General features: G+C 59.0%; 1 protein-coding gene and 1 long non-coding RNA gene across 2 annotated transcripts in view; one reads left to right on the top strand and one right to left on the bottom strand.

Moving 5' to 3' along the window:
• Nucleotides 1–4,439, bottom strand: part of CACNG4 (calcium voltage-gated channel auxiliary subunit gamma 4) — a 50,944-nt gene extending 46,505 nt beyond the window's left edge. Inside the window, exon 1 of the mRNA XM_020875697.2 lies at nt 3,975–4,439. Within this exon, the coding sequence (XP_020731356.1) occupies nt 3,975–4,194 (220 nt within the window). The 5' untranslated portion in view covers nt 4,195–4,439. The remainder of the gene's footprint in view (nt 1–3,974) is intronic.
• LOC110126187 (uncharacterized) lies at nt 3,586–13,439 on the top strand. Its single transcript, XR_002310344.2, has 3 exons — nt 3,586–3,718; nt 5,238–5,936; nt 9,073–13,439. It is a non-coding gene; the product is annotated as an uncharacterized lncRNA (long non-coding RNA).
• The last annotated feature ends 828 nt before the right edge of the window (nt 13,440–14,267 follow it).

Here is a 14,267-nt window from a genome sequence, read left to right as displayed (position 1 = left end):
TGCCCTGGGGTGGTGCTGACACGTCCTCTTCCTCGGTGTGCGTGCTGAGTGAGGTCTGGGTCCCTGGTGTGAGAGGTGCTGCCTGTGGTAGGGCAGGAAGGAGTGCAGGGCCCAGGGTCTCCCCACCTCCCCAGCAGGTGGGACAGGCTGACACGAAGCAGGCACCCAGGCTGCCGTCTGGAGGTATGCTGTGGGTGTGCCGGGGACAGTCCTTCTACAGGGACCTGGCAGACGCGGGGGCTGCTCCCAAGGCTGAACTCTGCCGGGACCTTTATTCTGGGCCCAGAGCTCCCCTGATGGCACCACAGTGACCGGGCCCCTCCTGCATCCGGCAGCTCAGCATGGTCGCGGGCGCTTGGCCAACATGAGCTGCTGCACTCAGAAACCAGAGACTCCTCTTCTCTTTCTGAGTCTACGTGAGGCTCCCCCCTGCCCCTGTCCCAAGCTCATCGCACACGCTCCAGAAAGCTTGTTTCTCTTCTACACCTCATCTGATTGCAGGATGCACTAGAGACTGAACAAATGTGGGGTGGTGGTAGCTTTATGGAAAAGCCCCCAAAGATTTGTAACTCCTTTCCCATGTCCCCAGCGCTGGGCTGAGAGTCAGCAAAGACACAAAGAAGGAAGAGGGTGGAGGTCCAGGGGACAGAGGGAGTGGGTGGCTTGTTGTGCAGGGAACAGGCTGGTCCCCAACATGGTGGGAAGAGAGAGAAGAGACAATGTGTGTGTTACCCAATTTGTGTATCAGTTGAACATTCTCACTTCCAAATGTTTTCAGGCTGCCGCAAGCCAGTCTCAGAGCTGGGCTCCTCTACTGGGTAGTCAAGTGTAAGTGTGTGCTTAGTCGTGTCTGACTCTCTGCGACCCCATGGACTGTAGCCCACCAGATGCCTCTGCCCATGGCATTTCCCAGGTGAGAATGCTGGAGTGGGTTGCCATTTCCTTCTCCAGGGGATCTTCCCAACCTAGGGATCAAACCCTCATCTCCTATGACTCCTGCAATGATAGGCAGATTCTTTACCACTGTGCCACCTGGCAGGTACTTGGTTCTATTTTTAATGGGAACCCAGCAGAAGCTTGGAGAAGGGCAGGATGACACGGTAGGAAGAGCTTTGCAGTGAGACGACCCAGTGCCCAGGGAAGGCGCTGGCTTCTGCTGCAGACAGCACCCTCAGGGCTGCGATGAGCATGCTGTGCGGTAACACAACGTGCACTAGAGGATTGTGACGCTTGTCTGCGACGGGCCGTGGGGAGCCCAGGCTTTGGGGGCAGAAGACGGGATGTCTGCGTGGTGAGGTGGGGGTAGCAGCGTTCTGCACGTGATCCTGCCAGACGGCGAGGACGCCTGAGGAACCAAGGGCGGGGCTTTCCTGCCCACAACATGCTCCCTGGGAAAGAACCAGGATGCTGACCTGCTGCTTGGGAGGTGGCAGCGAACCCTTCAGGGCCCCAAAGTCACAACTGGTGTTTTATTAGCTACCTGCTGCAGCCATTCTTCAGTTTCAGCTTAGAGCGTTGAGCTTTTCATTTTTCCCCATGTAACGCTTTGGGGAACTTTGCTAGAAAGCAGGTGGAAATAATGCAGTGTACCCAAACAAGCCAAATACTGAGGAGACCATGTCCCCAGGGAGTGCCGGCGGGGTCTCAGCCTGAATGCTCACTGGCAGGGTGTTGGGGAGGTCATAGGAGGCGGAGGCTGTTGGACTCCACAAAGTGCTTTTAGAAGATAAGCTGTCAGTTTTCGCCTGGGCTGATGGACTGTCAGGGTGATTTGAGCGCACCGAGGAATCCTGAACCAGCCCTTCCAGCCCTGAGTGGGCCCAAGGTCGTCCTGGCCCTTGGGGGTGGTCTGGTTTGGCCCCCAGGACCCCTGAGCTCCTGGAGGTAACAGAGGCAGTCCCGCTCTTTCAGTAAAGTCCCCCAGATGGCAACACCCCACCCTCCCTCTGCCAGTGGAGCCAGCTGCCCAGATCAGCTTGGGGCTCTCTTGATGAACATCGAGTGCAAACGGCTCGAGGCAGCTGGCAAGATGCTAAGTGCAGCATCAATCCTAATTAGGATGAGAAATTAATAAAGGAGGCATGCGAGCCAGTCTGCGGAGGCCAGGCTTGCCGGCGCGGAGAAGCAAGTTCCAGTTTCCGTTGAAACTGGAAGGCCTGGGGTCAATACGTGGGTGTGGGTGACAACAGGGGGATGAGTTAACAGGACCATGTACATACACGGCACCCAGCAGAGCCTGTGAGTTAGAGCTCGGGGCCGGCAGCCTTGTTCTGTGTCTAACTCAGGTGCTGTGGTGGGGAGTGACGTGGGTGCGTCCTCCAGATGACAGGAGTAGGTGTTTGCGATCTGAGCAACTGCACCCCAGGAATGATGTTTTTCAAAAGAAAAGAGGGGGCGTCATCGTGAGCCCATAGATCCTTCCGGGGCTTTTCCGGGGCTGTTTCCCAAACTATTGATGGCACATTCCGGCTCTCAAGACTCCACTCTGCCCTGGCAATAAGCTTCAGGCTCAAAGGGCAAAGCAGCCTGGACTGGAAGGGTGTGTGTGTTGCGGGGGGGGGGGGGGGGGGGGGGTTGCTGTGGGGGGCAGAGGAAGCGGGAGAGGAGGGCGGGATTCCAGACGAGAACAGGCAGGATTCATGATGCGGAGGCGCAAGGCCGCCTCACCTGGCCACCCTTCTCTACACGGCCTCCGCGACCACGACCCCAAAGCCAGAAGAAGGGCCACCTCTTCCCGAGCTCCGCCCTCCTCCGCGAAGACCCAGCCAGGCCGGACTCTGCGCCCGGGACTGAGGGGCTGGGGCCGCAGGCAGAAGTCGGCCTGAGGGAGAACTTCCAGACCCCCCGAGGACGGAGGGAACACACGGGAAGGTTACGGGGAAAAAAGAGGAGACTGTTCGAAGATCGTGGGCAGGAACCCTCCCCCAGCTCCTCACCCCTTTTCCGACCTGAAAGCCCAGACCGAGCGGGGACCGTCCACAGCCTGGCTGGGACCCCGCCGCCCGACGGCCACCTGTTAGTGCAAGTTCCGCAGCGGGGCCGGCGGGAGGCGCTCCGCTCCGGCGCACGTCGCCATTGGCGGGGTCCCCGGAGGGAGCGGTCCCCACTGCCCAGGGGCACTCAGTCCCGGCCCCCAGAGCCATCCGTCCTTACGACACCCACTAGCCTGCCCGCCGCGCTCCTGGGGGCGCAGCGCCGCGTCCCTCCGGCCCCGCCCGGCGGCCACGCCCCTCCAGGCCGCCCCTGGTCCGCGCGGGTGCTTGCAGACCCTGGCTTCGGGACCTGCTCGGGGGGCTTGGTGACGCTCCCCTCCACTCCCCCCCCCCACCCCCACCGAGCGGGCAGGAGCGGCCAGCGGTCCAAGGAAGAGTACTTGGCGGAGCAAGGTCTCGGCAGGGATCAGGCTCGAGCGACCCGGGTCTTCCAGACCCCCTCGGAGCCCAGCCCCCACTCCCACCCCTCGGCGGGGCCCGGAGCGATCTCGGAGCGGCCCTCGCGCTCCCCGCCCCCGGCCGGCCCCGCCCCAGGATGGCCAGTTCCCATAGCAATCGCACAGACACCGGTTGCCAAGCAACCTCTCCCCCTCCTCCTTCCCCTCCTCTCGCGTCCGCTCCCCCCAGCCTCAGCCTCCTCCCGCCCCCTCGCCAGCCGCCACCTCCCCTGGGGGCCCCGGCGCGGCCCCTCGGGATCGCTCTGGTCTCGGGCTGCGCGCGTGCGCGTGAGTTTCTGTGTGTTTCATTGTGTCAATGTGCGAGGGGGTGTGCGTGTGCCGGTGGAGAGTTTGTGGGATCCGTGTGTTGGGGGGTCCCCCGTGGCCGCGAGGGGACCCGCCCGCTCGCTCTGGCTCCTTTGTGTCTCTCGCGGAGCCAGTGCCGCGCCCACCCGTTCCCGGCCGGCGCCCGGAGCCGGGTGTGTGTGTGCGCGCGTGTGTCCGGGCGCGCGCGCGCGGGGTGGGGGGGCCGGGCCGGCCGTACCTTCGATGCAGCACACGCGCCACAGCCCCGAGTGGGTGAGGTCGCCGCGGGTGCGGCGGGGCGGGGGGCCGTCGTCCATGGTCAGGTTGGTGCCGTTGCAGATGTGCGCGCTGGAGTAGAGCCAGTAGTCCGTGCCGATGGCGATGGCCATGAGCGAGAAGGCGGCGAAGGCTCCGGCCGTGGTCAGCAGCGTCTGCAGCCCGCGGTCGCATCGCACCATGGTGGGCGCCTCATAGCCCGCCGCCCGCCGGCCCGGCCCGCCGCGCCCGCCCGCCCTGCTCCCTCTGCGCGCCGCGCCGGGGGCGCAGGGGCTGGGGGCCGAGGCCCGGGGGGCGGCGCCGCGCCGCGCGCTCCGGCCGCGCCGGGGCTCAAACTCCGAGGCGCGGCGGCGAGTGCGGGCTGCGCGGGCCGCCGGGCGGGCTGGCGGCGGCGACCCGGGCTCCTCCCTCTCGGCCCGCCCTCCCCGCGCGGCCCGCGCCTCCGCCCCGCGCCCTCCGCGCCGCCGCCGCCGCCGCGCTCCCGGCCCGCGCCCCGCCGCTCGGCGCCGCCCCTCGAGCCTCGGCCCCGCCGGGCGTGCGCTCCCGGCTCTGCGCGCCCCTCTCCCCGCCTCTCCGCGCTCGCGCCGGCCTCTCTCCCCGGCTCATTCACATCCCGAGAGCGAAGGGAGCCACGGCCCGGTCCCCAGGAGGAACGCGGGGAACCGGCGTTGCTAGCCTCCCCGCTTTCCCAGCCCAGGACACCCCATCTCCCTTAAATGGCCCTGGGGCCTCTTTAATAGTGGGGAGTGTGTGCGCGCGCGCCTGTATCCCTCGATTCGCATACACATATCCGCGCCTTTACCTGGCGATGAGTACACAGGCGTGAGCGCGGGAGTGGGAGCGTTCAGGTCAGATTTCCAGAAGCAGCAGATGTGGGTCGCGGCCGGGAGACGCCAAGCCAGGCCCGGGCCAGCCCTCCCACCCCATTCCCCCCCGCCAGGTGGCTCCTGCACCCAGTGGGCAGGGCCTGGAGGACCGACTCTGGGGCTGAGGCAGAAGGGAGGTGGCAGATCCCTGTTTGAGGCCGGATGGGGCGGCCGTGGTGGACGTTAGTTTCTGACGGTCCTTTACTGCCAGTCCAGAGGGCCCCGTTTGTGCTAGATTCAAACATCTCCACCCACCGCTGGCTCCCTCTCTCCCCAGCTCCCCCTTCAATACCTTTCTTGCTTTTCCCCTTTCACTCTACTCGAGCTTAACTGGCTTTCCTCACCTCCTTCATTGCCAGACTCTGCCTCAGGCCCTGCTGACTTCACTTAATTGCCTTAGCTGCTGGCAGGATTCCAACCTGGACAGGCTCCGGCCAGCGTCTGAATGTCCAACCTGCCTCTGCTCGCTTCCCTCCCAGAGCCCATGCAGTTCTCTTCGCGCGCTACCCAGCATCCTGTGGGAAGCAGCCCTGGACCCCAGGAAGGTCTACAGAGAGCAGCTCTCTTCCTGGAAGATGCAGATTTCACCCTCTTTTTCCACTTGCCGTGACCCCTACGACCAAAGAAAGTTAATTACCCCATGCTGGAATTACTGGTCTCTCTTCCATGGGACTGTGAGCCTTTCCCCAGTCTGAGGTACATGAGACATGTTTGATCAAGAAATATTTCCTGCCCCCTGGAAAATGACATTCTGATTGGGGAAAATAGAGCGTATAAATAATAGGGGGAAATTCCAAGATGAGACTGACTGCATTAATTACCATTTGTCGATCCTTTCTCTGCCTTTGGGTGTTTGTTCTGCTTCTTCCAAGTCTCAGAGGACAAGAATCATCATGTGTGTTTCACTTTCACCCACCTACCACCTGGTGCCCAGGTTGTGTCTGAAGATGTGCACTAGGTGTGGGACAACTTGCTCTGGGCCAGAAGAGCGTTACTGACCTGTCCCTAATACCCACAAGGATAAATGTTGGGTTCTCTTCTCAGAAGCTCCCAGACAGGTGGGTCTCAAGACTCTCTTTTCTTCTTCTTTCTCTTCTTCTTTTTTTTTTTTTTAAAGCAGCAAATCTTTGCTTCAAATTAAATCTTAAAACAGAAAAGTAAAGGAAAGTGAAAGTCACTCAGCTGTGTCTGACTCTTTGCAACCCCACAGACTATACAGTTCATGGAATTCTCCTGGTCAGAAGACTGAAATGGGGAGCCTATCCCTTCTCCAGGGATCTTCCCAACCCAGGAATTGAACTGGGGTCTCCTGCATTGCAGGCGGATTCATTACCAGCTGAGCTATCAGGGAAGCCCATCCCAGTGTAAACAAGCCAGTTCTCCCACCAGTTAGCCCTGTAGGTAAGAGCTGGCATTGCTTTGGTTGAATGGGGGACCCACCCACACCCCCTGCAGCCCCCAAAGCAGCCCTGTGGATGCAGGCATCCAGGAAACGTGGTGTGGAAACTGACACCCTTGGTCATGTGCTGGGTCGCTCAGCTTCAGCCCCTGTGTTCCGTTCTTCCTTCAGCCTTCCTCTGGGGACTTCATGAGGAATGAAAGAAAGAGAGAGAAACGGATCTGACCTGTTGGGGGGCGGTGAGTGGGGTGAGTCACTTCCCCCAGTGTCCCCCTAGGTCAGAGGTGGAGGGATGGATGGGGGCCTCCTCCAACCCAGCGACCTCTGGGTTAGTCCCCTGGAGCCCTGACACACCAGCTCCTACCCCGCCATCCTCAGAGGAGTGTGTGAAGACGTGAGAAACCTCTGGTCTAGGAGCCAAGACCGTCGCCAGGTCGCCCTGGCTCCCCAGCGGACTCGCTGGGTACCTTGGGCCAGCCGGAACCGCGGGGGAGGAAGGCATGTATCCAGTCCTCCTTCAGAGTTGTTTTAGGGTCAGATAAAGAGGCTTGCACATCGCATCCACTTAGCGACCCTCACAGCCTGTGTAGTGGGTGTTCCTCTCTCTTTGTGACCACCAAGGAAATTACCCAACTCCTCTGTGCCTCAAGTTCCCACGGTGCCATGTGGTGGATAATAGCAAGAATAACAGAAAATGTAAACTGCAGCTCGAGACAGTGACCTCCTTGAGGTTTCAGGCCTTGGAACATCCGGCTCAGACCCTGATGGCCTCAAGGCCAGAGTTTCCCAAGGACGTTAAGCGGCCTCTTTGTTCTTGTCCAGAGTTGCTTGACTGTTATTTTTACCTGTTAATTCACTTGAGGGATGTGGACTCCAGTGGGGGGCTTGGCAGTTTGCCTTTCTATCCATGGACACCCAATTGTCAAGCCTGCTTTGTCCGGAGATTGTAAGAGTGTAGACTGTGGAGTCAAATAAGGACTTGACCGCCAGCAAAGGGAGCGGGAGCAAACTCAAGACTGTCTGAGACTGTTCATCATGCCTGGGTGAGCACAATTTAAATCTGGAAATTTCTGCTCAGCCGGATTAGAGAGCTCTAAATGGCAGTATTTAACTCCTGCCTGCGGTCCCTGGAGCTTCTCCCAAGTGACATTTCCAGATCTGAGGGGGGCATGTCCTCCACTTGCTGGGGAGGAGGCTCTGGACCGACCTTGTTCTAGAGAGGCTGGGTGCTTGGTGTCTTCCCAGCGGAGCCGTGCGGGATGCCTTTTCCTGTGGGGGAGGGGGAACAAGTCATCATACCCGTCGTGACTTCTCTGGACAGCTGAGCCGGTGGAGGGGTGTGTAGACCCCACTCCAAAGCTGTCTTTTCCAACAGACTGATGCCTTTCCCCTTAGCAGATCATTTGGGTAGTCCCCACAATTCTTCAAGTCTTCAGAAAATCAACTCTTAATATTCATTGGAAGGACTGATGCTGAAACTGAAGTGCCAATAATCTGGCCACATGAATAGAAGAACTGACTCATTGGAAAAGATCCTGATGCTGGGAAAGATTGAAGGTGGGAGGAGAAGGGGGTGACAGAGGATGAGATGGTTGGATGGCATCACCGACTCAACGGACATGAGTTTGAGTAAACTCCGGGAGATGGTGAAGGACAGGGAAGCCTGGTGTGCCGTGGTCCATGGGGTCGCAAAGAGTTGGACATGACTTAGCGACTGAACAACCACACAATTCTTCACTGTACTTTGGCCACGAAGACAAAGCTTTACTGAGCTCAGAACCGGCTGATAACCCCACCTCCAGGGTGATGCAGCCAGCCAGCGGCCCTGGGAGAGGAATAATACAGTATTAGGCAGCTCCCTGCGTGTAAGGTGCCCGTCTAAGCTGGAGGAGGCTGTAGGCAGGAGACAGGCAGCAGGAAAGGAGGTGCCATCGGCTGGCTGGTCTGCAGAAGTGGCTCTGAAAGCCTTTCTTAAAAGCTTTGTTCTCCCCTCTGTCCTCCAGAAATAATGACCTTGTGTGGCAGCTTTTTGTAATGTCTCATTTCCATGCCCCAAGCAATGGTTCAGCTGATTTCCCAAGGCTTAATGGGGGGATCTGGGGAGCCTGGGAGATACCGTGAGTGAATAGACATAAAGAGTGGTTTTGTGTTTTCTTAGCAAAGGGTCAGGAAGGAGTCTTAGAAGGTTCCTGGGCTCGGCTCAGTGTGGAGGCTTATCGGTAGCCCATCTGATCTGCTGGGGTCGGAGAATACCTCCAGATCCGCATCCCACAGCCTCCCCACCATCAGATTAGGCACTCGGCAAGAGTGCTGTTTTCTTTTTCTTCAGTATTTCAGCAAGATCCTTTGAGAGAGAGGGCAGAGGAGAAAATGGTACTTGGCTTTATGTATTTAGGTTTATTCCACTTCATCTGCTGATCGCGTCTATCCCAGGCACGGTGACTGGAGCCGGATGCCTCCCGTTGGCAGTAGAGAGGTAGCCGCGTTGCTGTCTCCACACTAGCTGGCCCCAGGAGTGCAGAGGGTGGGAAGCTGCCCCCCCCTCCATGTGCCAGTTCAATGCGGGCATCAGTTCACTTAATCACAGCAACTGTGGAAGGTGGATCTTTACCCAATTATGCAGAAGATAAGCCTCCAGCTAAGCAGAGAGTCAGCCACCCAGCTGGGCTTTGAACCGGCTGCACCTGGGGTGTGGCCAGGCTCTGTCAGCTACTTACTGCACCCCAGCCCCAGGGGTCTCCAAAGCCCTCTAGGTACATCTGCTTCCTCCCCCCCTCCTTTCTGTCGTTATCCAGGTGAAATCAAGTTCAAAGTCACAACAGTGAGGAGTGGTGAAGAAAGGCCTGCCCCTTGCAGCTCAGGTGGGGCGAAGACAACTCCGAAGTTCCCGGGAAGGTGGGCAGTGAGCTGGGCTGACGGCAGGTGATGGAAGCCACCAGCCCCAGGGGGCCCCCATCCTCCCCTTCCTTCCCGCTGCTGCCCCCGGCACCGGACGCTTGCTGGTGCTGGCCAGAGCGGAGGGCAGGGGCCACTCCTGGTGTGGGGCCCGTGGCTTCTCTGAGCCAGCTCTGGCACTGGGCGGCTGCCCTCCTAGGCATGCAGGCTTATTCAAACCTGTGTGTCTTCAAACTAGATACCATCAGGCAGTCTCTTCTCACCAGAATCTGTTCGGGACCCAGCCCCTTGGATTAGCATATTGATACTAACAACCAAAACCTGTTCAGGAACCAGCTGCATAGACCAGCACGTTGACACTAACAACCAGAATCTGTTTGGGAACCAGCCCCATGGGTCAGCACGTCGACACTAACAAGCTGACTTGGCCAAAGCTTCCAGCCCAGCACGCTGACAGTTAGCCAGTTATTCTGAGAACATTCTTTTCAAAACACTCGACAAACAGGCTGAGAGGTTCCTTTGTCCACAGCCAGCCTCTGAAACTGAGCCGAAGCTCAAAGGGCTGAGAAGAACTCCAAGGAGGGTGTGAGAGGAGGAGCAGGAGGCCGAAGCCTTTGTCAATGTGGGTGGGGAAGATGGCCAGTGACAGTGAATTTTGCTTCGAACATGGATCATTTGTGCTTTTATCAAAGTGGAGCTTTTAATTCCTAAAATATAACAGCCTTGTGCGGGAGCTTGAAGAAAAGGCAGCTTTTCCTGCAGAACTTTGCTGTCGAGCGCCTGCAGTGGAATGGAAACTGTGGTTCAGAGTTGGTCAAGCTACTTTCGACTCCTGACACCACCTTGCTTTCATCTCCTGTGTCCTGCAGCTCCAGGCTGCCCGCTAGGTGGGAGCTGTGACTGCTTTGGGCCCCCTTGGAGCTGCGCTTGTGGATGAGCTCGTTTTATCCTGCAGACGTCTTTGTGAATCATGGAAATCAGTTGAATGTTGCACTCTGCCTCTTGTTGGCGATTCTCACTCTCTTTGTTATGGGTCTCTGCTGTCTTTTTCTCCAAGGCCTTTTCCTCTGAAGAGGGAAGGGGAAGTTGTTGGAGTCGGGTCACTGGAGGTTTCCAGTCCTGCTCTGCCATCTGCAGCTGTATGGCCTGGGGCTGGTGGCCGTCCCTCTCTGGGCCTTGGTAAAATGGGGAACCAGGCCTCTGCCTCGCGGGGTTGTTGCTCGGATTAAAGAAGCCAGAAGGGGGCATTGACACAATGTGGCCAGAGGCTAAGCATTCCTCAGCTTCCTAAGCACAAGGCACGGTCCTTAGCTTGTATTAATGCATCTGACCTTCTCCAGGACACTTTGCAATAGGTTGTGGTGGGTCTTATCTCACCAAAGTGGCGACACAGGTTCGTAGGAGCAGATCACCCTGTTTGGGCTGTGCAGGATGGAGCCCTTTGCTGTGCCTTGCAGTCAGGCTCCGGAACCTGCACTGATAATTTTGACCCAAATATGTACTGTTAAGTGGTGACTTTATCATGTTTGTCAATACTCCCTAAAAATCTGGTTTAAGTCCCTCCATAGCAGCATCAACAATCGCAGACCTCACCAGACTTACATGCTCTTTGTGGCATAGACCATCACCCTCGAATGTGTCCAACCCAGAAATGCTGGGGATTCCTCAGCAGGACTCTGCAGGAACCTCTGAATGTGGATTCTGTCTCCATAGGAACCTCTGCACGTGGATCTCCCGGGTGACAAAGACATTGTTAAAATCGCTGCTGTCCTGGACTTTCCTGGTGGTCCAGTGGTTAAGACTCTGTGCTCCTAATTCAGGAGACACGGGTTTGATCCCTGGTCCTGGGAGGTCTGGAATGCTGTGCTGTGAGGCCAAAAACAGTCCTTGCTGTCCTTTGCCAGAACCCTTCAAGATCTCGTGGCCAGAGTGCCGGGCTGGTGCCGGAACAGCCCTGGGGTTAGCGCTCCTCCGCCGCCGAGTGACAGAGCGACTCCTCCTCGAGCAGCTGCGGCCAGAGACGAGTCAAGGGCCCCGCTTCCCCAGGCCGGGCGGGGGTGACCTCAGCAGAGTCACTGCTAGATGCACATGACATGAGCTGAGAAGTGACATTTGTCGTGTGGGTGCACGAGGCTGCCAGGCCTCTGGGGCCCTCTGGAAGTGGTCTGAAGGCCCTCTGGGGTCTTGGGTGTGCCTGCCCAGCAGTAGCTGCGCCTTGGCTCGAGGGCTGTGCCCTCAGGACCCTTTCCGTCCCACCCTGGCAGTGGATCGAATTCGCGGGTGCTCTCTTCTGCCTCCTTACCCACTGGATCTGATACCAGACCGTTTCCACACAAACACAGGATGGAAAATGAGTGGACTTCCTAAAAGGGCTGTTTCGAATGCTTTGGAGCTTTGACAATTCAGGGAGACGTCGTCTTTGGGCTTGTGCTGTGCCTGCAGGGAGTGCTATCACCTGGGTCACCTTGGGGGCGGTGCTGCCAGGTGGCAGAGTTGCCCACTCATGGCCTCGGGCCCAGGGCAGGTCTGCAGGAAGATGCCCTGTGCATCTCACCCTTGACCTGCTGCTTTGCTGGGCTCCTCTGTGTGTTCAACAGTCTCTATCCCACAAGGCGGGATCGTGATGGACCAGGGTGAACACAAGCTCTCACTTACTGAGCCGGGCACTTTGTAATAGGAAAGACATTGTCATCCCCATTCTATAGATGATGAAACTGAGGCTTCAGGTAACTTATTCATGGTCAAAGCTAGCAGATAGGAGAGCTGAGTCCTGGTCTAGGATTGGCTCTCCAAGGAACTTGTTCTTCTTGCAGCGCAGTACTTTTCAATTCTGAACACCCTTGACAATGGCCTAGGGGGATTTTAGAAAGGAAGGCCTCACTCCCAGAGGCCCTGACCCCACTGGATGCACTCCAGGCACCTTATTTTTTGACTACCAAGGGATTCCTAATACACAGGCGGGCAAAGGATCGGGGCACAGGGCCAGGATGGCTTTGGACCCAAGTCCTCCTGGAAAGCGCTTGATTCCCAGCTGAATTCGCCGCTGGCACCTGCAGCCTGGCTCGGTCTCTGGTAACTCACAGGGAATTGAGGGGGGCGGGGGGCGGTCCTGGCATCAGCAGGGCCAGCTGTGCCCTGGGGTCAGCGGGCAGGCAGCTGTCAGTCAGGTGTGATCTGAGAGATTCTAGGAGGCTGTCCGCCTGGGGTGGGTCACGCTGCCCTGCCCTTTGCCTGCCTTTCCATCCAGCAGGTGGGAGAACAAGGGAGCTGTGGCTCTGATTCCAGAAGGCCCTGCGATGGGAGGGCCTGGGGACATGGGGACCGAGCCAGCTCCCTCCCCTCCAGCATCCTGCCCTTCCCCACCCGACCTGCATGGTTTACCTGGGAGAGAAGAGGGGCTCTGCCAGAAGTCAGAGGGCTTGAAGGGTGAGAGGAAGGGGGGGTGCTCCCACAGGGGCTGGGGACCCCACGATGCCTCGGCGTTCCCACGGGGGCTCAGGGCTCACATGGGATTGGGGGACTCCACGATGCCTCAGGGCCCACAGGGGCTCAGGGGTCACATGGGGGTTGGGGACCCCACAATGCCTCGGGGCTCCCACGGGGGGGCTCAGAGCTGTGGGAGTCAGGAGGTGGACGGCCCAGCGCTCAGGAGCCTGGCCCCGCCGCGCCTGGCTGGGGGCTGCCTGCCCTGGGCTCCTCCTCCGTCCGCCTAGGCCAGTTCCCAGCAGGCTGCCCGCCGCACTTGTCAATGGAGCCAGATGCTGCTTTGGGGAAACACCTTCTGGAGTTTGTTGTCTGAGCCCTCCCAGCCGACACCCACGGTGGAGAAGATGCTGCTTTGGGGAAACACCTTCTGGAGTTTGTTGTCTGAGCCCTCCCAGCCGACACCCACGGTGGAGAAGATGTGTCAGGGTACATGGAAACTCTCTTCATAAATATTTGGAAAAAAGCAAAAGGGAAAAAGGAGAGAAGAACTCACCGTCTGGGATGCCTTGGGGGCATCTTGGTGATGGCCACAGACATGGGGGAGGCAGGTCACCAACAGTCGTCACCTTGTAGGAGGCCCCAGCGGGAGCCGCCAGGGCTGGGCCTGGTTCGGGCTGCGGGCACCCGGGGCTGTGGCTCCGGGGAGAGGCCAGGCCTGCCTGGGTCACCAGCAGAAGCCCCGGAGCACAGGCGGCGCCAAGCTGCCACGTCTCCATAACGCATAATCATGCCTCCAAACTCAGCCTTGGAACTTCGCTACAGGTGGAGCGCAGGCTGCAGTGGCTTCTGCTGTGGCTCTGAGGAGGAGAGTGGAGAGGCCCCGCCCCGGGGGACCGAGGCACTGAGGGCAGAGCTGGCGCCGGAGCAGAGGAGGGGCAGCATGGCGGAGCGGCCCCGGGATGGGCTCCGCCGCCCGGAAGGCTCAGCTGAGGGACCAGAGTGGGCAGTGTCCTCCGCAGGCCAGGCCTCCCCAGTGACAGGGGCCCTGCCCAGGTCTGGAGACCCCCTTGGCTTCACTCCGGCACAGCCCCGGTTCCAGCCACGCCGCCCCATGCACCCCTGGAAACAGAAGCTGCTGCTCATGTCCGCTTGTCCTCGGGCTCCCCGCACGCCCTATCGCTGCCCTGCGGCAGCGCCGCTGCCCACCGCAGAGGCCTGGCTCCCTTTGTCTCGGATCACAGGGGATGGACTCTTCACACTGGAGGGAAGGACGGTCTGAGGGGGCGGCCACCGGGCTGGGCAGGGTCCCTGGAAGACAAAATGCTGGGAGAAGGTTCTTGGGAGCAGGTGGGTTCCTAAATGTAAGTGTGTTGTTCAGTTGCTCGGTCATGTCCAACTTTTTGCGATTCCATGGGTTGCAGCATGCCAGGCTTCCCTATCCTTTGCCATCTCCTGGAGTTTGCTCAAACTCATTTCCATTGACTTGGTGATGCCATCCAGCCATCTCATTCTCTAAGTCTAAGTGATAGTGCCTGTAATTAACTTGGATGTGCATGGGGTCCTCTGCCTGGAGGCTGGGCAGACACTATCCCCCCATAGTGGCCGATGTTCTTTAAGTTCCACGGTTGGTGCCGTCACAACAGGTGAGGCCCTTGCGCATGTCGGGAGA

This window comes from Odocoileus virginianus, chromosome 17 (genome assembly GCF_023699985.2).
Source record: "Odocoileus virginianus isolate 20LAN1187 ecotype Illinois chromosome 17, Ovbor_1.2, whole genome shotgun sequence".
Taxonomy (NCBI): domain Eukaryota; kingdom Metazoa; phylum Chordata; class Mammalia; order Artiodactyla; family Cervidae; genus Odocoileus; species Odocoileus virginianus.
Note: the sequence above shows the minus strand (reverse complement) of the source record. Positions and strands in the feature narration are given on the sequence as shown.